At 42.3% G+C, this 21,946-nt stretch overlaps 1 protein-coding gene across 4 annotated transcripts in view; it reads right to left on the reverse strand.

Annotated features, from left to right (window-relative positions):
• Positions 1–411: 411 nt before the first annotated feature.
• IRAK2 (interleukin 1 receptor associated kinase 2) overlaps positions 412–21,946 on the reverse strand; it is a 32,854-nt gene continuing 11,319 nt past the window's right edge. Inside the window, exons 3-14 of one of the 4 annotated variants that reach the window (XM_079961724.1) lie at positions 18,979–19,086; positions 16,730–16,839; positions 15,987–16,181; positions 14,661–14,710; positions 12,501–12,615; positions 10,288–10,397; positions 7,677–7,872; positions 5,940–6,002; positions 3,766–3,966; positions 2,366–2,867; positions 2,208–2,267; positions 1,305–1,410 (exon numbers count right to left, since the gene is read on the reverse strand). In XM_079961724.1, coding sequence (XP_079817850.1) covers positions 2,236–2,267; positions 2,366–2,867; positions 3,766–3,966; positions 5,940–6,002; positions 7,677–7,872; positions 10,288–10,397; positions 12,501–12,615; positions 14,661–14,710; positions 15,987–16,181; positions 16,730–16,839; positions 18,979–19,086 — 1,682 coding nt within the window. In that variant the 3' untranslated portion in view covers positions 1,305–1,410; positions 2,208–2,235. Of the gene's footprint in view, positions 1,414–2,207; positions 2,268–2,365; positions 2,868–3,765; positions 3,967–5,939; positions 6,003–7,676; positions 7,873–10,287; positions 10,398–12,500; positions 12,616–14,660; positions 14,711–15,986; positions 16,182–16,729; positions 16,840–18,978; positions 19,087–21,946 lie in introns of all 4 variants that reach the window. The other 3 variants (XM_079961723.1, XM_079961722.1, XM_079961725.1) reach the window with 3 other exon arrangements.

Genomic DNA, 21,946 nt, shown 5'->3' on the forward strand with positions numbered 1-21,946 from the left:
TTTGCTGAATAAGCAAAAGGTTGTTGCTACATGAAACAGAAGTACCAAGTCTATCAGCTAATCTTGGATTTAGGACTGCTTAAATCTCTATAGTATTGAAATATATCTCATTCACAGGATTTTGTCAAATTTGGGCTACAATATTAATACCTGGTATTATCTTCTATTGGTTTACCTGGTAATATGTCCTATTGAACTCAGTGGAACTTACTTCTGAATAAGCATGCATAGGACTGCATTGTTAGTGTAAGTAACAGTGGTACCTCGGGTTAAGCACATAATTCGTTCCAGAGGTCCGTACTTAACCTGAAACTGTTCTTAACCTGAAGCACCACTTTAGCTAATGGGGCCTCCTGCCACTGCCGCCTAATTTCTGTTCTTATCCTGAAGCAAAGTTCTTAACCTGAAGCGTATGTAACCTGAAGCGTATGTAACGCGAGGTACCACTGTATTGTATTCTGAATTATATTTCTAAGAAATGTACAAACTAGACAGTCCTGCAAAATGTATATTATTTTAGCTGCTATAGATGCATTTTAAATTTACAGCAATCAGAACTCTGACCAGTTTTGTCTGCTTGGATGCAAAGCACGACATCAGTTCTGTATATTGCACCACACTAGGGTAACCTATGTTCAAACCTCCTTGTCTATGAAGTTCACTGAGGTGACTTTGAGCCAGTCATCATCCCTCAATGTAACCTAACTTGCAGAGATGTGATGATAAAAGATAGGGGAAGAAGCATGTGTGCTGTCTTGAGTAACTGGATATATATGTAAGAAATGAATAAATAAAATCTAAATACAAATAGCATTCTGACCATAGCATTTCCTTAAGCAAGTAACTTGAGTCTTCATGTTGTAAAGAAGAATTCTCTTGCCATGTCAGAGGCGGTTTGTGTAAAATAAGACAATGATAAAACCATGAGCAAGAGAAGACCCCCAAAGTAATTTATTCATAGTGCAGGCAAGCACTATAAATGTACCATAAAATTCAGTTTATACAATGGCTAGAGAAGGATGCTTCTTCCTCTTGTTCTATGTTTCACTTTGGCTGCAGCCTTTGGTTTCAAGAGAGCTGTGTCTACCAAAATACATTTCAATTACAGCCATAAAGCAGTGAATATAATCTTCTTGACACTAATCACTTCAAGTTGATGCTCTCCCCATCCTATCCATATCTTGTATAGGTACCCAATGTAACTTCAAAAAATGCATTGTGCTTTTGTTTCTACTGCCAATAAAGTTTAATCTGCAAACTGCATGGATGATGATTTAGTTATGCATGGATGATGATTTAGTTACATCAAATCTTCAAAGAGTTCACAAGTATTTATCTTATTTTCCTCATACAATAAAAGTCGTTCCATCATCTTTTTCTTTTTATCGTTGATTTTTATTTCTTTCACCCCTGCTGAAAGAAAGCGCAAAAAAGCAATGTAATATAGTGACATTGCAAATAATGTATACAATCACTAATTACTGAGGTAAAAGTTATTTTGAATAAACTATAGAATGTTGATTTTCTTTAAGTTAACATGAAGGAATTGCTGAAAAGTTGCTTATACTTAGGAGAGGCTAACCTGTGGCCCTCCAGAAGTTGTTTACAGCCTCTTGTCCATTACTAATTCCAGGCACTTTTTCAGACCCTCACCTCTTGGATCTAATGTAAAGGAGAGAGAGCTGGATGTCATCGGCATACTCATGACACCATTGCCCAATCCCTGGATGATCTATCCCAGGGATTTTATGTTATACAGCAGGAGAGACTACTGCTAAGGAATCCATTTCTCCCCAAGAGTTGATTCATTTTTTCAAAAAACAACAACTAAGGGCTATTACAAAATCGAAACTATTGCAGAATAAGCGAAGTAAAATGACAACATGAAACCCATCTACCACATCCTACATGATACCAAAATGGTGTTAATTACATGTCACATAATTTAGCTCCAACAGTATAATTCTTAAGTTCCCTATTTTTGTTTTAATTGAACTTGCTTCCTTCCCCATGTGCTTGAAACTATCATAGAACCCTTGCATGATACCACTTCTCTTACTCTTTCAAATCCTTCCTATAAACCCACTTTTTCCATAAAGCCTTTTGACAGAACTATCTAGTTCCCAAGCCTTAATGAAATACTGTAAGCCTAAGCATCTGAAACAGCCGCATATTCCTTCCGTTTATCCTTCATCCACTTCTCTCACCTTTCTCTTGTCTGCCCTGTGGCGAATTTTAGACTGTGAGGGTTTCAGGGCAGGGATCATCTTGCCATGCAAACTGATGAAATAATACTATTTGTATTACTGTTATTATATACTTCATAAATGTTCCTAATTTTCCTCAAAGAATATTTAAAAGTTACCTTGTGAAGAACAGGCAGCACCAGAGCTTTCTGTATTTGTATTTGATGGAGTCGTTTTATTTAAAGAACCAGCTATTTCTAGTGGCTCCTTATCAGAGTCCATATTTTTTGTGGAGAAGACACTGCTATATTCTGAATCATTTGCCAGAGGCTTTGTGGGAGAAACATTTTCTAGATATTGAGAGTTGTTGCTTGGTGGCTGGCAGGCAGCAGCAGCATCTGTAGGGTCCCACGAAAAGTTACTTGATTCATCTGACTCACAAGGGACCCGTAATATCTGTCCCGAGTATGTTTCAGGAGACATGGCGCTCATCAAAGGTGGCAACAAATCTCCACAGTTCAAAGACCCAGGATTCGCTTCATTTGAGAAACCAAAATGAAGGGGGCTGGCTGACTCATCGTTTTCTTCTGGAGTATTCATGGAGAGTCCATGGTATCTGCTCCACTCGGGCATTTTCTGACACTGTATTTGATGATCTGCCATTTCGATTATTTCATGCACCTGTTTTTTTAACAGCAACGTTAAAACAGCTCATTCAGATTTTCCTCACTGAAAGAATGCAACTGCTTCCCTCAACACTTAGAGACACACACTCTTAAGTAAACAGGGAGGGAAAGTAAGTACTAAGAAAATGAAAGGGGTGGGACTTTGCCTGCTTAAGAACGGACCTCCGGAATGAATTAAGTACATAACCCAAGGTACTACTGTACAGACAAATTATGAGGACTGGCATTCTAGCAATGAGTTTGGAGTGTTATGCTCATCACCTCATCACCAGCAAGACAGTCTATATCTACTGCTGTGAGGGTGATGGCCCCCTGCCCTACATCTGTTGGCCTCAATCCTTTATAGATGTATGGTCTGCCCACCTTAGGGGAAAAAACAGGCACAATCTTACATCCACCTTTTCTACAATGATCTAAGTCACTGTTTGTGTAGCACCATAGTGCTTTCTGTGGTAAATGCATAAAAAGTGAAGAAAAGGTCTGTGTTTGCAAACTCTGGTTTCCCTTCTGATCAAACAAATCTTTAGTGTTTTATCTGTTGCCGTGTTTCTTGGCTTTATCGCAACAGATATTTTCCTTATTCTATAAGCCGTCTCGTGAATCTTTTTATTAAGAAGCAGGGTATAAGCGAACAAACATCCCTCAAGTCTGGGGATATATATCTTCCTGTCACTCTTTGCAGCTAAGACCAGTGTGTGTACTCATGGCATCCAATAAATCAAGAATCTGTTCTGTGTGCTGGTTTTGCACAAACTAGCTCCCCCACCCCAAATAATAGCCAGATGCAGGACAATAGCAGAGACACAGACCTGTACCACTCGGCTGCAAAGCTATAAGAATGCAGTGCAAAGCTTTGCTGTAGTAGCAGGAAGTGGAAAGAGAAGTACACTTACCTCTGCCATGTTAGCATTTTTTTTCCGCAGGCAAACACAGGAAGCAGTGGCCAACCAAACAGCAGTCATTTCTGGTAAGTGACCTGTATGCTTGTCTTGATATTTGTGACATAGTTCTGTGGCAGCATGTCTTTCAAAGGTTTTCTCCTTAGAACTGGATAGTTCCTTTGCCGCCTGGATTTCATCAAGGAAGACATCTTTCTATGGAAGAAAATGAGATGGAGAAATGCAGTGTGCTCAGCTCCTTTTGTACGAGAACAATATTAAGCTGGCTGGCTCATTCAGACGACTGCCTCAAAATTACACTATGAAGCAGAGGACAGTGTTCATATTTGAGAACTTAAAAACTACTACGGATTAGTTCCAGCGACATAGGATTGCTCTCTAAGGGTTTGTCCACACTTTCGCTTGTCCTGTGCCTAGAAAGCATGGGTCCAAGAAGTTTTCTGTTTGCCCCATCGCTTGCCTGGGGAAAACCCACTCTTTAGTACTGAATCAGAGCAAACATCAATCTGCAGAAAACACAATTAATGTGTACTATGATTCAGCAGTAAATATCAGGTTTTCCCAGGGAAAGTGGCAGAACAAGCAGAAGTTTGGATGAGTCCTATGTGTGTTTTACTGGAGGGGGGGTTCCAAACTGATCCCCCCCCCAGTTCAAGTACTTTTGGTTATTGCGGGAAACAAACTCTTAAAATATTTATGCAGGGCCGTCTTACCCATTAGGGTTAGTGGTGCCCTGCATCATGGTGCCCACCCATCAGGGCGCCCAGCAGTGGGAGTCCGGGACTGACCGGGAACGGCTGCGAGGGAATGCTGGGTGGCGGCGGCTCTTCCTACGGAGAGAAGGCAGTGCGCAAAGCTACGCAGCGCCCGTTTCCCTCCTGTCTGCCCCCGACAGTAGCGGGCTGCTGAGGAAGCCCGCCCGGCAAGTGAGCCTTGAGCTGCCCAGCGCAGGGGACGAGGAGGACGGGGAGGCGGAAGGGCACCGAGAACATCACCCCTTCCGTTGAGGAAAATGGTGGAGGAGGGATTCATTCAGATTTAGGGTGTGGGAGGGGAAAGCTGGGGGGGGGGCGCACTACCATTAGGACTCAGTTCAGAGGTAAGGATGGACTTGAGAGAATGCTCTCCATGCAGTTAGTGGTTAGAAACAAACAAACGCCAACAAAAAGTCCTTTAGATTCAGCAGGGCTTAGTCTCAGGTAAGTGCAGTTAGGGCTGCAGCCTTTGTGACCCAAGTTTTGGGTCCTTTTTAGGTTCAGGATGTCACCGTTTTACACCCACCCCCCCCACAATATCTGAAAACATCAGCTTTGTACTTAAGCCCAAATTGGCCGGGAATTTCATTCTCTGTGTCTTTATCAATTTATTTAAAGAACAACAAACTGGTGATTGCTTTAACTTTTTGATATGTGGTGATTTGAATCATGAGGATGAATTAGAAGAAATGCTGAGTTTTGAATGAGTCTTGCTTTGGAATTGAGGACTTCATTAGATTTTCTTCTGCTTTTTCATTTCATTTTGTTCTAAGGGCTTGTTAGAGATAATGTGTAGGCATGGTGTCAGCTCCCTTAAAAAAAGGTCAACAACTCTGGGGAACCTTTCCTACAACTTTGGGGTTCCCCCCTTAAAAAAAGTTGACAACTCTGGGAAACGGGGGGGGGGGCGGAGGGATCTTTGCAACACAGCGCCGGATATGCTTAAGACGGCCCTGTATTTATGCAGCATGTAATAATAATAATATTTTTTTTGTTTACTTTGCTAAGTATATGTATACTTGAAAAAACATGTTCAATCAGATCCAGTTCAGCATTCAGCTGTCTATGGCTTGTAAAGGCAGTACTAGGATTTTGGATGTGGTGGTCCCACCGCTAGCAGTAGGTGTGTGGTGGGGGGTATTGGGTTGTTGTTTTTATTTCGATTATATATTTTGATTTTGTTCTGTGAAACCGCCCTGAGACCTCTGGGTATAGGACGGTATATAAGTTAAATAAATAATAAATAATTTTAAAAAGAGAAGATCTGGCATAAACTGCAGAACTGATCTGCATGGGAAAACATATTTCGGCATAAGGATTGTATTCTTTGGACCAGGTTGAAGATCTTCTATCGGGAATGATCCTGCTTCAAGCACCAACACACACACACACACACACACACACTTAACTTACCAGGTAAAAAGGATGCCTTCCTTCATCCATTGCCTTCATGCCAGTTAGTATCTCTCCTAAAACCTTGAAAACATTGTTTTTATAATTACATACTTTCCCTTTTTAGAATGGATTATTCCTTAAGATCAAAGGAATATCAGTATTCATTCTCTGTGCTCAAACGAGATGTCCATTAACCAAACAGTCATTACAAGCAATTGCTATATTCAGGGATGTGTATATTGCACAACTTCTGAACTGAAGTAAACAAATAAATTCAGTGTTCAGAGAAATTGAAATCTGTGGATAAAGGATGCCAATTTTCAGGTGGATGTTTAATATTGCCTAATGTATTCTTCTGACAGTCGGAGCCACTAAGAACACTGAAATCCTACCTCTGAAACATTGGCAAGTCTTACTTTCCTGACCTCACCAAGCATTGCCTCCAGCACTTTTAGTCTGTTTTCACAACCATTCACACCAATTGAAGGTGTTCACATGACTCAGGCCCCAAATACTTGTGCTCATAGCTAAGAACACTTTCCTATTGGATGTCTCAAGTTATAAAATTGGTTAATTTGCATTTAAAATGCATGCGACTGATGGCTGCTGAGACCTAAGGTCTAGAATTCATGCAATAATGAATCAATGGGTCACTATATCAATTAAATTTGGACTTGTGGGTTGCCATACCAAAAAGGTTGCAAACCACTGGTGTTGGTTACACCACTCAGTGTAAGTATTCCAATTAGTCTGGCTCAGCATTATCTACTCTGACTCACAGCTTCCATCCTACATCTCAGGCAGAGCTCTTTACTAATAATAATAATAATAATTTTTTATTTATATCCTGCACTCCCCAGCCGAAGCCGGGCTCAGGGCAGCTAACAACAATAAAATAATACAACATTCTAAAATCATTTCATTATAAAATTAATTCAAATCAAATTAATGGCAACCATTGGGCTAGAATTCTGTGAAGATTGCCAGAGGAGGGAGTCAGGCTGTGCCCTGGCCAAAGGCCTGGTGGTGGAACAGCTCTGTCTTGCAGGCCCTGCGGAAAGATGTCAAGTCCCACAGGGCCCTGGTCTCTTGTGACAGAGCGTTCCACCAGATTGGAGCCACAGCCGCAAAAACACTGGCTCTGGTTGAGGCCAGCCTAACCTCTCTGTGGCCTGGGACCTCCAAGATGTTTTTGTTTGAAGACTGTAAGTTCCTCTGTGGGGCATACCAGGAGAGGCCGTCCCATAGGTACGAGGGTCCTAGGCCCGCATAGGGCTTTAAAGGTTAAAACCAGCACCTTAAACCTGATCCTGTACTCCACCGGGAGCCAGTGCAACTGGTATAGCACCTCACAGCGAGGACCCCGTAAGGAGTCTCACCGTGGCATTTTGCACCCGCTGGAGTTTCTGGGTCAGTCTCAAGGGCAGCCCCACATAGAGCGAATTACAATAATCCAGTCTGGAGGTGACCGTCGCGTGGATCACAGTGGCTAGGTCAGGGCGAGAGCCATCAGCCAAAAAAAATTTCACTAGTGATGTCTAGAATAGAATCTGGCTTTTTGCCTGCAAAGAGTGTGTCCTATCACTGATCTATGACCTATAATTTTCCAGACCCAGAGTCTGATTTTAAAATAAATTGACACTATGCTAACTCATTTGGAGAAAGCAATATAAGAAATTCACTTCCATGAAAACTTGCCAAACTCTTGAGGTGAGGATCATATATAGCATTGCACACAACAGGTGGGCAACTTACTATTCCACAACCAAATATGTCCACTTTTTCCGTTAGCTGCCCGTGCCTGACAAAATCCTCCGGGAAGTAAGCGAGAGAAGCTTGCAAGACTTTGGTTTTCATCACAGAGCGCTCAGATTTTTTCTCTGCAGGCTGCAACCTGAGACCAGAATGTCCAAGTTGTGGTGCAAAGTTTTCATCCAATAAGACATTGGAACTGTGCAAGCAAGATAAGAAGTGCAAGTAAAACGTCAGTTACAACATTAGTTTTCAACTAGTGCCACAGCAATACCTATGTTAAGATACAGAAACAGCGCTACAAATATCTAGTAAGACAATAAAGAAATGCCCCCCCACTCACTAGAATGCTTGGACTAAATATGGATCTCCATCTTGCATGCGGTCACCAGTATGGCATCCACAAGACTTAACATCTATACATATATTTGTCTTGGAAGACTGTGTTTGGCAATTATTTTTTAAAGTTTCAATAAAGTTTATAAAATAAAATAAAATCAAAGTGTAATGCAATATTTGCCTTGAGTAAAGCATATAAATGAAACTTAATAAACAAGCAAACATGGGTCTCAGTTCTGAAGACTACTGAGCTACAAGAAATAGTAGTCATCCACATCTGAACGTGATAACGTAGCCTGGGATAATGCAAACTAATTTACCGTATTTTTCGCTCTATAACACGCACCTGACCATAACACGCACATCGTTTTTAGAGGAGGAAAACAAGGGAAAAAACATTCTGAATGAAACAGTGGATGTATCATTTTTGTGCTTCATGCTGTGGCCACAGACATGTGAGCTGATGGTGAATTTGGGGTGACCCAATGCAAAGATCCTGAGGATCCATGTGGATCCATGCTTTTTAACCACATTTTAAGTGGGGAGGGAAGGAAAAACACAGAACGGACAAGGAGCACGAGAGGGGTGTGCAGAGAAGCAGCTGGCTAAGAATGCAGGAGAGGGGTATAACGGGAGGGAGGAAAGGAAGGCAAAAGTTTTCCCTCACCTACCCACCCAAGCCAGCCAGCTCGCTCTCTCTCTCTCTCTCTCTCTCTCTCCCTCCTGCATGTTTTCAGCAGCACGGAGCACAGAGACGACACTCTGCTTTCCCCTCTGCTTGCCTGGAGGGGAGGGGCTTTCCCTGCTCTTTGTTCCGTTTGAGCAAACACAGCAAGGAAACAGAGGTGGGTGGGCAGTAAGACCCTGAGGCAGAATGCAGGAAAGCAGCAGCTTCCTCTTTTCAGGTTTCCCTTCTCCGAGACACGTGATTTGATTTTTGCCTGATTTTTTTTGCCTCCCCTCGCGCCATTTGGCTCCAGGGACCACACATTCGCTCAATAACACGTACAGACATTTCCCCTTCCTTTTTAGGAGAAAAAATCTGCATGTTATAGAAGGAAAAATACGGTAAGTATCCTTTTAATTAATAAGAGTGTCCTGACAAAGTGCTAATACTGCACCTATTTTCCTATTAATTGTAGGGCAAATAATAAAAAGGTAAAGGTAAAGGACCCCTGACAGTTAAGTCCAGTCGCAGATGACTCTGGGGTTGTGGCGCTCATCTCGCCCTATAGGCCAAGGGAGCTGGCGTTTGTCCGCAGACAGTTTTTCCAGGTCATGTGGCCAGCATGACTAAGCCGCTTCTGGTGCAATGGAACACCAAAACCAGAGCAGCACATGGAAACGCCATTTACCTTCCTGCTGGAGTGGTACCTACTTATTTATTTGCACTAGTATGCTTTTGAACTGCTAGGTTGGCAGGAGCTGAGACCGAACAACAGGAGCTCACCCCATTGCGGGGATTCGAACCGCCAACCTTCTGATCGGCAAGCCTAAGAGGCTCAGTGGTTTAGACTACAGTGCCACCCGCGTCGCTAGGGCAAATAATATATCACTCCAAACAGAAGATTTTTGCAAAACCTAGATCCTAAGAAAATGTGAATCTAGTTGAACATTTGTAGCAATAATTGGTGGGCAGAAGAAACGAATGTTACTCTTCTGGCAACCACTAATTCTTCCCTGTATAAGTGTCCTATAGTCCTTGCCCCCTGAGCGGGGCTTACTTTTGACTGGGATGGAAATGGGCTAAAACCAGCAAAAGATAATCAGCCAGTGGCAAAGGATTCTTCCCACTTCCACACTGCCTGCTGATTCTGCCTTGCAAAACACACCCTCAGCCAGCCAAATGAGGGAAACATGTACTTTTCATTTACAATAAGTATACTACTTGGTGATAAATCGGTTCTAATTCTGATCTCCAGTCCTAGCAAAAGAAAGAAGTATTTCAAAGAATTAGAAAACAGAAAGTTCCAGTAAGTGAACAAAGATAGCTAATCCTATCACAAACACATTTCAAGCTTATTGCTCTTCAATACAGCTGAATTATAACTGTAGTACAAAGCAAGAGACGCTGTAGGCATGTCCATCATTGCACAAATAGTCTGCAATTATATATGCTTATCTATCTGAAACCAATAATGAACTGAAATGGAACCAATTTCTATTCTTGTCTTGCAACAAAATCTTTAAGCAATTGAAAATGTTCACCAGCTTATTGAAATATATATTTTGATGGCGTAAAGAAGAGAACAGTGTTTTAAAGTCAGCTCCCCACCTTTTCACATTTCCATGAATAATTCCTAAGTGATGCAAGTGTCGAACAGCTTGAACAAGGCCCAAAGAAATTTTGATGCGTTTCTCCCATGTTAGTGGTTCAGAACCACCCTGCAACAGAAGGGTAGAGATTTTGTGACCATCAACGTACCTTTCTCTGTAGGAGTAATCAAGCTCTTTGCTGGCCCAAATTTTCTGATAGGTGGACAATTAAATCTCATGCTGGTTCAACACAGGGATCAAACAATTCACAGGACTGGAGGGAATAGTTTCTCTCTTTTAAAATACAGACATGGACTTGTCTGGTTGTTGGTTCATTAGGGGAATAAGTCCAAAGGTAACAGCAGTACAATACCTAATAAAAGTCATTACACTACTGTTACTTTCGGATTGATTATCTGAGCAGAACAGATTTCGAACTCCAATACTGCACAGATTCCGTAACTGGGCATCAAGAGAACTATGCTGAGCACATCCTAGGAATGGCCAGTCCTTACGGTATTCCTCCCCCCCCCCCTTTAATCAGTAGATTCCATGCTACATCCTGCTTTTTTAACCTCACCCACCCCCAGTTTTCAAAAAATGTTGGCTCAGGTGGGGGCTGCTACTCTTCACAAATCACAAGTCCAAAGAACTAGTCATACACTTCTTTAGTTTCTTAAACCACAAGCAGAAGCTGACAGACAAATCCTGCCCTGACTCACCTTGTGGCAGTAAAAATTTTCCCTATGTGAAAGTATGTGCAACCTTTTCAATACCTGACGCAGGCAAATGTTTGAACTTGTTTCTGCCCCTACACCACCAATTACTCAGTGACCTTTGGGAAAGGCCCATAGTCTAGCAGCAGAGCGTCTGCTTTACACGCCGAAGGTCCCAAGTTCAATCCCCAACATCTCTAGGTGGGGCTGGGAATGTCCCCTGCCTGAAACCCTGGGCAGCTGCTGCCAGTCCGTGTGGACAACACTGAGCTAGATGGACCAATGCCAAGAGATGCCCACAAATCAGACACTGAAGGCACACAGCTACACACACAAAAGAATCCTGGGAACTGCAGTTTACTCCCTCACCAAATTATAATTCCTCGAACCCTTAACAAACTACAGTTCCCAGGATGCTTGGCAGGGGGGAGAAAATGTGCTTTAAATGTATGGTATGTATGCAGACTATGTGTTACAAAAAGAATGTGGGTCAGCATGTCTACTTAGTTTAATATCATTCATTGATTCAATAGTTCCACTCCATCTCAAAAGTTCTGAGCAATATATATATATATACGCATATAATTACATTTAAAGGAAACTTAATTTGAAGTCCTAAAAATAAAGACCTACATTGGCTCCCAGTACGTTTCTGAGCACAATTCAAAGTGTTGGTGCTGACCTTTAAAGCCCTAAACGGCCTCGGCCCAGTATACCTGAAGGAGCGTCTCCACCCCCATCGTTCAGCCCGAACACTGAGGTCCAGCTTCGAGGGCCTTCTGGCCTCACTGCAAAAAGTGAGGTCACAGGGAACCAGGTAGAGGGCCTTCTCGGTAGTGGCACCCACCCTGTGGAACGCCCTCCTATCAGATGTCAAGGAAATAAACAACTGACTTTTAGAAGACATCTGAAGGCAGCCCTCTTTAGGGAAGTTTTTAATCTTTGATGTTTTATTGTGTTTTTAATATTCTGTTGGGAATATTAAATAGAGTGGCTGTGAAAATGTAGCCAGATGGGCAGGGTATACACCAAAATAATAAATAAATAAATTATTTTATTGCTGAAAAGGAGACAATCCAACCTCCTTTGGCTAGCAGCTGGGGCTATGGTGTTCTTGTTTTTGCCTTCATCTCTATAGCTACAGTGATTGGCAACTGACTGGCCACTGCAGCTGTCTTCTTTCTAAAAGGAACAGGGAAGCAGCTGTTTGTAAAATGGTGAGAGTCAGAATAAATGGCCAGTGACTGTGGCCAAAGTGCCTTTCCTCTCATCTGTGCAGCCAGGGCAACATTAGCATCATACAGGATAGCCATATGGTGCCCTCCAGTTGCTGAAATCCGCAACTCCTATCAGCCCCAGTCGGCAAGACCAGCTGCCGGGGATCATGGGAGTTGTTGTCCAGCAACATCTGGCGGGCACCATGTTGGCTATTCCTGGTATAGTACATTAGAGTATGTCAGCTTTTAACACAGTATTTTTGTAGAACTGTGACACAGCATGCAAACTGGTTGCTTACCTGACACTGTAGTCTGTCCATCAACGATCCATTAGGCATGTAAGGGTATATCAGGCAGTGAAATCCACTTTCTACAGTAAAGCCTAACAACTGCAGAATGTTAGGATGGCAACTCCTAAAGGGTATTTGAACAGATATGTGAGAAAACATAATGTACCAGAATTTAAGATGCCTGCTTAAGAACATAAGAAGAGCCCTGCTGGACCTGAGCAAAACAGCACTCTCTGAACCTGCGATGCTCAGCAACTGTCATTCAGAGGCATACTGCAACAGTGGAGGTAAGTGATGGGGGTAGATTTCCTGTTCTACCTCAGGCGGCAAAATGGGTTGTGCCAGCCCTTATCTTCACAGTTCGGTATGCAATCCTTTCGGTCAGTAGAGAGTACTAAGTCTTGGATGTTTCAGATGTTTCTCTCGCTCTACACGCTGCCATGTGAGATTAGAACGAAAATTTGCCTCAGGTTTATGCACCGCCCCCACCTCAATTCATCACTACTGCTTCCTGCACGTGAAGTACACTAGCCAGTCAAGGGCTTCTGCTCCAAATACTGAAATGACTTTCAAAGTCTAAAAATATGTGTATGTCAAGGGCTTCTGCTCCAAATACTGAAATGACTTTCAAAGTCTAAAAATATGTGTATGTCAACAACCCTTCTGACATGCTTATATTTGAATTACGACTTCACTGCTATGTTAAAACTGAACTGAAGTGTTTCAGGCAGCACAGGGACTTATTTTTGCATGCAGACCATAGTGGAGCTCCATTAAACTGTGCATACAAACACACATACCTACTTGACACTTTTCTACTGCATGCTACAGAAGGACCACAAAATTATTTCTTATAGTTACTAAGAGCTGGTATCTGTATTGAATCTGAAAATATTTTTACATATGAAGTGTGCACAAGGAGGCAGACAGACAGATAGATATGGGATTTTAAAAACTGTCTTTATTGTTAACATTTTTACTGTGAGATCACATGGAGATATTTCATGCGAAGTGTTTCATAAATGGAATCAAATAAATAAATAAACAGTTGCCTCTCAGTGTATTTGTTAGGGGTGTGCATCAGTTCGTGTACCCTGAATTACAGGAACAATCTGGGTGAATCAAGGAAGGTTCTCATGCTTTCGAGCTGGATCTTGCTAGATCAGGGATTCCTTGAGCTATTGGCTGTTCAAAAAATGCACATCTGTTCCCCTTCCAAGCGGACTGGGGAAATGCCCAGAGCTTGAGTGCAGTGGACATAATGGGGAAAATCTTTGATTCTGACAGACAAGTAGCTTTTAATCACAGTTAATTATTTTCAAAGATTTTACAACAAGCAAAGGCACAGCAATAAATATTGCTATACCAGCTGCACTGGCTCCCGGTGGAGTACAGGATCAGGTTTAAGGTGCTGGTTTTAACCTTTAAAGCCCTATACGGCCTAGGACCCTCATACCTACGGGACCGCCTCTCCTGGTATGCCCCACAGAGAAACTTACGGTCTTCAAATAAAAACATCTTGAAGGTCCCAGGCCACAGAGAAGTTAGGCTGGCCTCAACTAGAGCCAGGGCTTTTTCGGCCGTGGCTCCAATCTGGTGGAACGCTCTGTCACAAGAGACTAAGGCCCTGCGGGACTTGACATCTTTCTGCAGGGCCTGCAAGACAGAGCTGTTCCACCAGGCCTTTGGCCAGGGCACAGCCTGACTCCCTCCCTCGGCAATCTTCGCAGAGCTCTGGCCCAATGGTTGCCAGTGGCTTGATTTGAATTAATTTTATAATGAATGATTTTATAGTGTTGTTTGTGCTGTACTTTTGTACTGTTTTATTGTTGTTAGCCGCCCTGGGCCTGGCTTCGGCTGGGGAGGGCGGGATATAAATAATTATTATTATTATTATTATTATTATTATTATTATTATTATTATTATTATTATTATTCAAAGACTGCGTAACAGCCTGGAATGTGTGCATTTGAGTTACATATGAGAGAAATACCAAAACAGCCATCACTTATTTACCATTCCCCCCCCCCACAAACATCCTGCAGGGGCTAAAAGATCCAATGCCTCCTAGAGCTTCTTAAAAAAAAAAGGCTCATTTGCATAATTCAAACACAAAGTAAACTGAAGCCATTTGAGCAGACACCATCAAGTTTTGTGTAGCTACATACCGGAAGCAGATCTGTACCTCTGTACGGAATAGTTTTTGTGTCTGATTTTGCTGTGAAGCATAAAAAGAGAATACATTTATTTTTTGCCCCAATAGTCAACTCCGTTTAAATGATGAATATATGTATATATTCTAATAAACCATATATCCACTGTCCGCTATCTTAAGCAGATAACTAAGCTTCAGTAGCACTAATCTGAGCCTAATATTAAAATGCTGAGTTGAGAATGGAGGTGATGCAGTTGGTATTTTAACTTTGATATCTTTTAACTTAATCAGTATACCAACCCCTTAGAAATCTGCTCCTTTGTGCATAATAATAATAATTTATTTATACCCCACCCATCTGGCTGTGTTTTCCCAGCCACTCTGGGCGGCTCCCAACAGAATATTTATAATAATAAAAAAGTGATAAAACATCAAACATTATAAACTTCCCTAAACAGGGCTTCAGATGTCTTCTAAAAGTCAGATAGTTGCTTATTTCCTTGACATCTAATGGGAGGGCATTCCACAGTGCGGGTGCCACTACCGAGAAGGCCCTCTGCCTGGTTCCCTGTAGCACTTTACAAATGTCATTCAATCCATACAGGGGATATCCAACTAAGTGCCATGAGCCCTATGGAGGTGTCATAGAGGGGGTGATCAAAGCCGGAGGATGAGTGGGGGAACTCAAAGAGCTGGTGCTGGATAGTCTTAGGGAATGTCCCAATGTGTTCCAGGTCATTATTTCCAAACCTCAATAGGTGTCTGATCCGGGGGGAGGGGGAACCCAGTGGCCTCGGGCATGGAGAGGAAGATCCCAGGGAAGGATCAGGCAGTTAGCAGAGGAGCATCCCATCCCTCCAGATACACTCAGTTCACTGCCTTCTGCTGAGCCTATGCCACCTCCTTCTGCCACTCAGATGTGTGTCCCCACCCCCCAAATATCTCAGGACTCCAGCCGCTTGCTGTGGTAACAGCTGTGCCCACCCCACGTATTGAAAAGAAAGTGTGCAGAGGGGAGCATGTTGCTTGCTGGATTGACCCCTTAGCATGTACTTAGCCTCACATGTACTTGCTTGCACTTCTAACCTGTCAGGCTGGTTATGGCCTGGACACTAAGCCATCCTCTCTGTATGGTTAACACTGGGTTTAATTACACTGTACTTATTTTCTTTCCATAGGATTTTCCAATTCTGTGCTTGTGGGGCTTCCACCAAATCAACAGAGGTCTTAAGAGGGGGAGTTTCAAGAATCCACTGTAAGAATTCAGCGGCACACCTGTTTCTAACCAGCTTTTCTAATTTTTGTTGAATTTATGGCTTAAATGAAGAAAGTCACCTACCTCTTTTAGTCTTTTAACCATGTATAAATTGTTGTCCCGGCAACCTTTGTAGGCAATGGCAAACATGCCTTCACTAATTCGGTTTTCCTCACTGAAGCCGCTGGTGACAGCTTCCACTTCTTCTGGGGCCCACAAAAGGCTTGCAGTGAGGAGATTAGGAATAGCTTCCTGTTGAGGGATGGGAGAACTGCCAGGCTAGAGATTTCAGAAAGAGAAGACGTAGCAGGGTTACTCCACTGAATACCACCAAGGGGATGTCACACCTGTCAAACAACAGATCCATTTCTACTTGACCCTGAAGGATATGTAACAGCATTTTTATGGGCAAATAGCACCTGGGGAGGGAGGGTGAATTTCAATGGGAAATCACTGCTGTGCTCTGATCCACTTCAAGAGGACACTGAATCAAGGCACCCGTGGCTTCTTTTCTTTTAAGCAACAGTGGCTAGTTTAGTCACGCTTTTAAAAAGGAGTGAATAATATAACATGCAGTTTGGTCCTTGCTTATTCCTGACAAGTTACAAAAATATGTAAAATATTGGACACAATTTTTTAAAAAACCATTTATTTATATGTATAAATCTGCACCCAAACCAACAAGTTCAAATTCAAACAAGAACAAGGATTTTTGACTGAAAATTAGGAAGAACTTGGGTGCAAGCTGTTTTGATAGCAGAACTTTCAGCGGGGTCAACTGGATTATTTTTAAGGTTCCCTTCTAAATCTATGAATCTAACGTTTACCTTGACACTCGGCAATACTGGTGGATTTGAACGTAAAGAATGTGGAAGGTCCATAGAAGTTGGAGGTGGGGATAGAGGAAACAAATGTGCCACTGGTTTTAGAGCAGGATCTGAAAGTGACAAAAATAGGTACTTTAAGAACAGGCTATTTGTGCAACCTTGAGGGCCCCACAAGAAATAGATTTGTTTTGTTCTGAACATCTGTGTCCGCTAAAAAAAAATCACAGGGTTAGAAGTCCTCCAGCATTTCACACCAGTTGTTCCAACAAAAGAACACGTTATCATGTTCTCTACCACTCTGATCCTCTACATGTTTGCTTGGAAGTAATGTCCACAGAGTGAAATGGAACATTCTCCGCTATTAATGTGGTTACATATCATCTGACCATTTTGTAGCTTTTCAGGCATATTGGTTAGCAGGGAAACCTTAAGGCACTGATTTGAAGTGCAGTATTAGAAACCACTTCATGGTTCCTTAGCTGTAGCATTTATTTTTACTTTATTTTTTAAAAAAATGTGTTCAGATTAAGATGGCATATATCACTACAGTCATACCTTGGAAGTTGAAAGAAATCCATTTCAGAAGTTCATTTGACTTCCAAAACGTTCGAAAACCAAAGTGTGGCTTCTGATTGGCTGCAGGAAGCAAAAATAGTTCCCAATCTGGAACAGTCACTTTGCAATGTTCGGGAGTCCAAACATTCGGGAACTAAGCTGTTCGACAAAGTACGACTGTATTACTATTATTTCTGCAATTAATCCAGAATGCAGCAGCTAGACTGGTGACTGGGAGTGGCCGCTGAGACCATTTAACACCGGTCCTGAGAGACCTGTATTGGCTCCCAGCACATTTCTGAGCACAATTCAAAGTGTTGGTGCTGACCTTTAAAGCCCTAAACAGCCTCGGTCCTGTTTACCTGAAGGAGCATCTCCACCCATATCGTTCAGCCCGGACACTGAGGTCCAGTGCTGAGGGCCTTCTGGCAGTTCCTTCACTGATCACCATTGTATGACATTTGTAAGGTATGGGGGAAGTTACAGGGAACCAGGCAGAGGGCCTTCTTAGCAGTGGTGCCTGCCCTGTGGAGCGCCCTCCCATCAGATGTCAAGGAAATAAGCAACATACTTTTAAAAGACATCTGAAGGCAGCCTTGTTTAGGGAAGTTTTTAATGTTTAATGCTGTATTGTGTTTTTAATATTCAGTTGGAAGCCACCCAGAGTGGCTGGGGAAACCGGGCCAGATGAGTGGGGTATAAACAATAAATTGTTGTTGTTGTTCTTCTTGTTGTTGTTATTTCATAAAATTTATATACTGCTTGACTATAAAAAACCACAAAGTGGTTTACAAAAAGATATATAGTCAATTACGAATGGCACAAAGCTGTTTAGAGCATTGTCTAGGCAAAAGTAAATTAAACACAGGGATGGGAAAACCTGTGATGCTCTGCATGTTGTCGGACTACAACTCCTGTCAGCCCAAACCATTGATGCTGCTGCTGAGAGATGGAATCCAATAACATCTAGAGGGCTACTTGTTCCCCACCGCTTCTTTAAATGGCTAAGTCTCTCCATAATTCACAAAAAGGTAAGGGCCTATTATTTTTCCAATGAGCACCCAAATATTTATTTCAGGAAATTTAAATATGCAAGTGTCATTTATTTGATGAATCATACGTGGGAGGCAGAGGAAGACAGGAGTGCCTGGCGTGCTCTGGTCCATGGGGTCACGAAGAGTCGGACACAACCAAACGACTAAACAACAACACAATTATTTTGCCATTTAAACTCAAGTACTATGTGTAAGATGCAATGACCCTCCTTTGATGAAGGGAGAGGTTAGGTGTTACTATATTCAGGGATCTTGTACCTTCAACAGTCACATAGAAAAAAGAACTTTTGAGCCTTTCTCAGCTCTGCACCATCTGCTGAAATTCTCTTTTACACAACTATTAAATAACCAGGCTCAGTATTGCATCTGTAGAATTATTGCAGCACAGACAACTTTCTCACTTCTTCCAGCAGAATCAAAGGTTAAGTAAACAGTCAGCTGCCGAGAATACTCAGAACTTTCTTGAAACTTTAGGGCATGACACATTTGGGAATTAAGTCATTGCACACATGTGGTTAACACCAGTTGAGAACCACTTCCTTGTACAACTTCACTAAAGTTTGAAAACATTTTTTTGTTTTGTTTTCATCCCTGCCTGTATTGTACCTGAATTTGGCAGCGCTGGCATTTCTGTCTCACCTGCTGTGGCCTTATTTTTGTTCCCAGCTGGATGCAGTGATGCGTTTTCCTGTTGAGGGGTCTCTAAAGGAGTCCTTGCAGAATCAGCAGGTAACGAAATTGAGTTCCCTGCGAAAGCAGCATCAAAACACACGCGGAGTGAATATACCACACAGAGTTAAAGTAGCAGGATATGGATCAGACTTACATAGAGAAATGGAAATGTGACTCAGGCTGTGTTTGCGTTTTCAGTTCAGCATATGCATCCTGTACTTCCTTTTTATTTTATAAAATACTACTGTATAATGACTTTTTTCTCAAACCAGCTTGGAGTCCTTAAGTCAGGCTTCCTCAAGCTCGGCCCTCCAGATGTTTTGAGACTACAATTCCCATCATCCCTGACCTCCGGTCCTGCTAGCTAGGGATCATGGGAATTGTAGGCCAAAAAAATCTGGAGGGCTGAGGTTGAGGAAGCCTGCTAAGTGGTTCCTACACATGGGGCAGCAAGGGAACACAGAGAATTTGAGCTTTAAAGCAGTAATGTGAACATACCCTCAAGTGGAGTTCTCCACTCAAAGAGATGCAGAGGAAACTCACAGAGGAAAGCCATAGGGTGGAAACTTTCCATAGCCACCATTTATTAATTACATATGTTGCACACTCTTCCTCTGAGGAGCAGAGGGCCACATTTTGGCTTGCAGGAAATGTGTGAGGTAGTCAGCCTGTGAAGACACCAGTGAGCTGATCAGCACAGCGAGGACTAGAAGCTTGATTTTTCTCCAGGGTTTGAGTCACTATACTGCTATGGCCACTGACTCATAGGAGATGTTCAAATTTTGAGGATTATTACCCACCCACCCACTCGCCAGCTTCAAAACCTGAATGCTGGTCTCTGTTCTGGTATTCAGGGAAGCATCCTAAAACAAATTCTATGGGCAGCCAAGGTGTTCAAGGTCCAGGTTTCCTAAAGCAAAGGAAAGTACCATGCCACAAAAATGGTCTGATTAAGCACTTTTAAATTCTGTTGACTTCGGGAGGGGGGATTAAGTTCAGCATGTGCTCAAATCTCTCTCATTGAAATCAATGGTGTTTAATTTTGACTAAACTATGCTCTAAATGTTGAAAAACTGGGTCAGGGGTGGGGAGGGTGGGAAGAGAGTCACTTGTTGGAGATGTTAAATTTGGTACTTCAGTGGTCTTCTCACACCTGCCTTAAATAACTTTAATAATTTCACAGCATATACTTCCTTATAACTGTCTTTTCATTTATGCTTTCTGTTGGCTGCTATATTTGTTGCACATAAATGTCAAATATTGATATACATCCTTGACTGTGGCGGAGGGTGGGGCGTAATCTTTCCAGCAACAAAATGCTGTAATTTAAATGCAGATTCTCTTTAAGCACAACTGCTATTTTGGGAAAGACATTTGGATTCCCTGCAACGAATAGCAGCAGCACATTTACTGCACAACAAACCATCTCATAAGGTGTTTTATGGCTCTGTCTAACGCTTTTATTGTTCTTTGCCAACTTTTAAATTATCTTTGTATTGTAGGTTATTGTTTCTATAATTTGTCTGGGCTTTGTTTTTAATGCAAGTTTCTTAGAAAAGCAGAGAAGAAGTAATTTACATTGATATATTTTTGAGGGGAGAAACAGCTTGAAGATTCATTTGTTCCTCCTTCCCTCCCCGCAGCAACCAAAGACCACGCTGGAAGAAAACTGGTCACCTGCCCTTCTGAGCATACTTGGGAAATTCCAGAATTACATCATAAAATCAACAACTTAAAAAAATACTGAATGTCAGGAGAGACGGAGAGAGAAAGAGAGAGAATGAGTGAGGGAAAATCACCATGTATTGAATTCACTTAAATCCAGTAGAGATTTCTGACACTATCCTCAAGGGAAGGAAGCAACAAAAAGAGTCAAGCATAATTATCTAAGATATGACAATGATCCAATGCACCTTGAAATCTTTCACCTGTACCAATTAGTTAATGTTTGCTTTGGATGACTAAGTGCAATCCTATACATCAGAGGTAGGAAACCTCCCCAAACCTTCTGGACAACCTGGCAGGGGCCACATTCCAGTAGTGGTCAGGGCCTGAGGTAAGAAGTTTGCTTATGTATGTATATTTGATCAAATTAACATAGGTGTTGTGGTTGTTTTGATGTTGAGGGTCCACACTGGTAATTTTATTACCACTAATAGGAGGAAGGGCATAACTATTTATTCTTACACACACATACAGTGGTACCTCGGGTTACATACGCTTCAGGTTACAGACTCTGCTAACCCAAAAATAGTACCTCGGGTTAAGAACTTTGCTTCAGGATGAGAACAGACATTGTGCTCTGGCAGCGTGGCGGCAGCAGGAGGCCTCATTAGCTAAAGTGGAGCTTCAGGTTAAGAACGGACCTCCGGAACGGATTAAGTTCTTAACCCAAGTTACCACTGTATAGCCTTGTACAACCTGGTTCCCTCCAAATGTTTTGGACTATAACTCCCATAATCCTTGACCACTAGTCATGCTGGCTGGCACATCTGGAGGACACCAGGTTGGAGAAGGCGGATATAAAGGTGCACACACACAGAGGTATTGTTTGTGCAATGTTTATGCAATGCCCCCCCCCAAGCAGTCAAGATCTCACTCATCCAGCCTTTCTTCCCATCGGTACCACACTGGTTGGTCTAGGCATAAAGATATTCCAACAGAACTGCTAACAGGAGGAAGCTAAGGCCCGGGGGCTGGATGCGGCCCAATCATCTTCTAAATCCGGCCCGCGGACGGTCCAGGAATCAGTGTGTTATTACATGAGTACAGTAGAATGTGTCCTTTTATTTAAAATGCATCTCTGGGTTATTTGTGGGGCCTGCCTGGTGTTTTTACATGAGTACAATGTGTCCTTTTATTTAAAATGCATCTCTGGGTTACTTGTGGGACCTGCCTGGTGTTTTTACATGAGTAGAATGTGTGCTTTTAATTA

Source organism: Podarcis cretensis (genome assembly GCF_951804945.1).
Source record: "Podarcis cretensis genome assembly, chromosome: 2".
In the NCBI taxonomy this organism is placed as follows: Eukaryota; Metazoa; Chordata; class Lepidosauria; order Squamata; family Lacertidae; genus Podarcis; species Podarcis cretensis.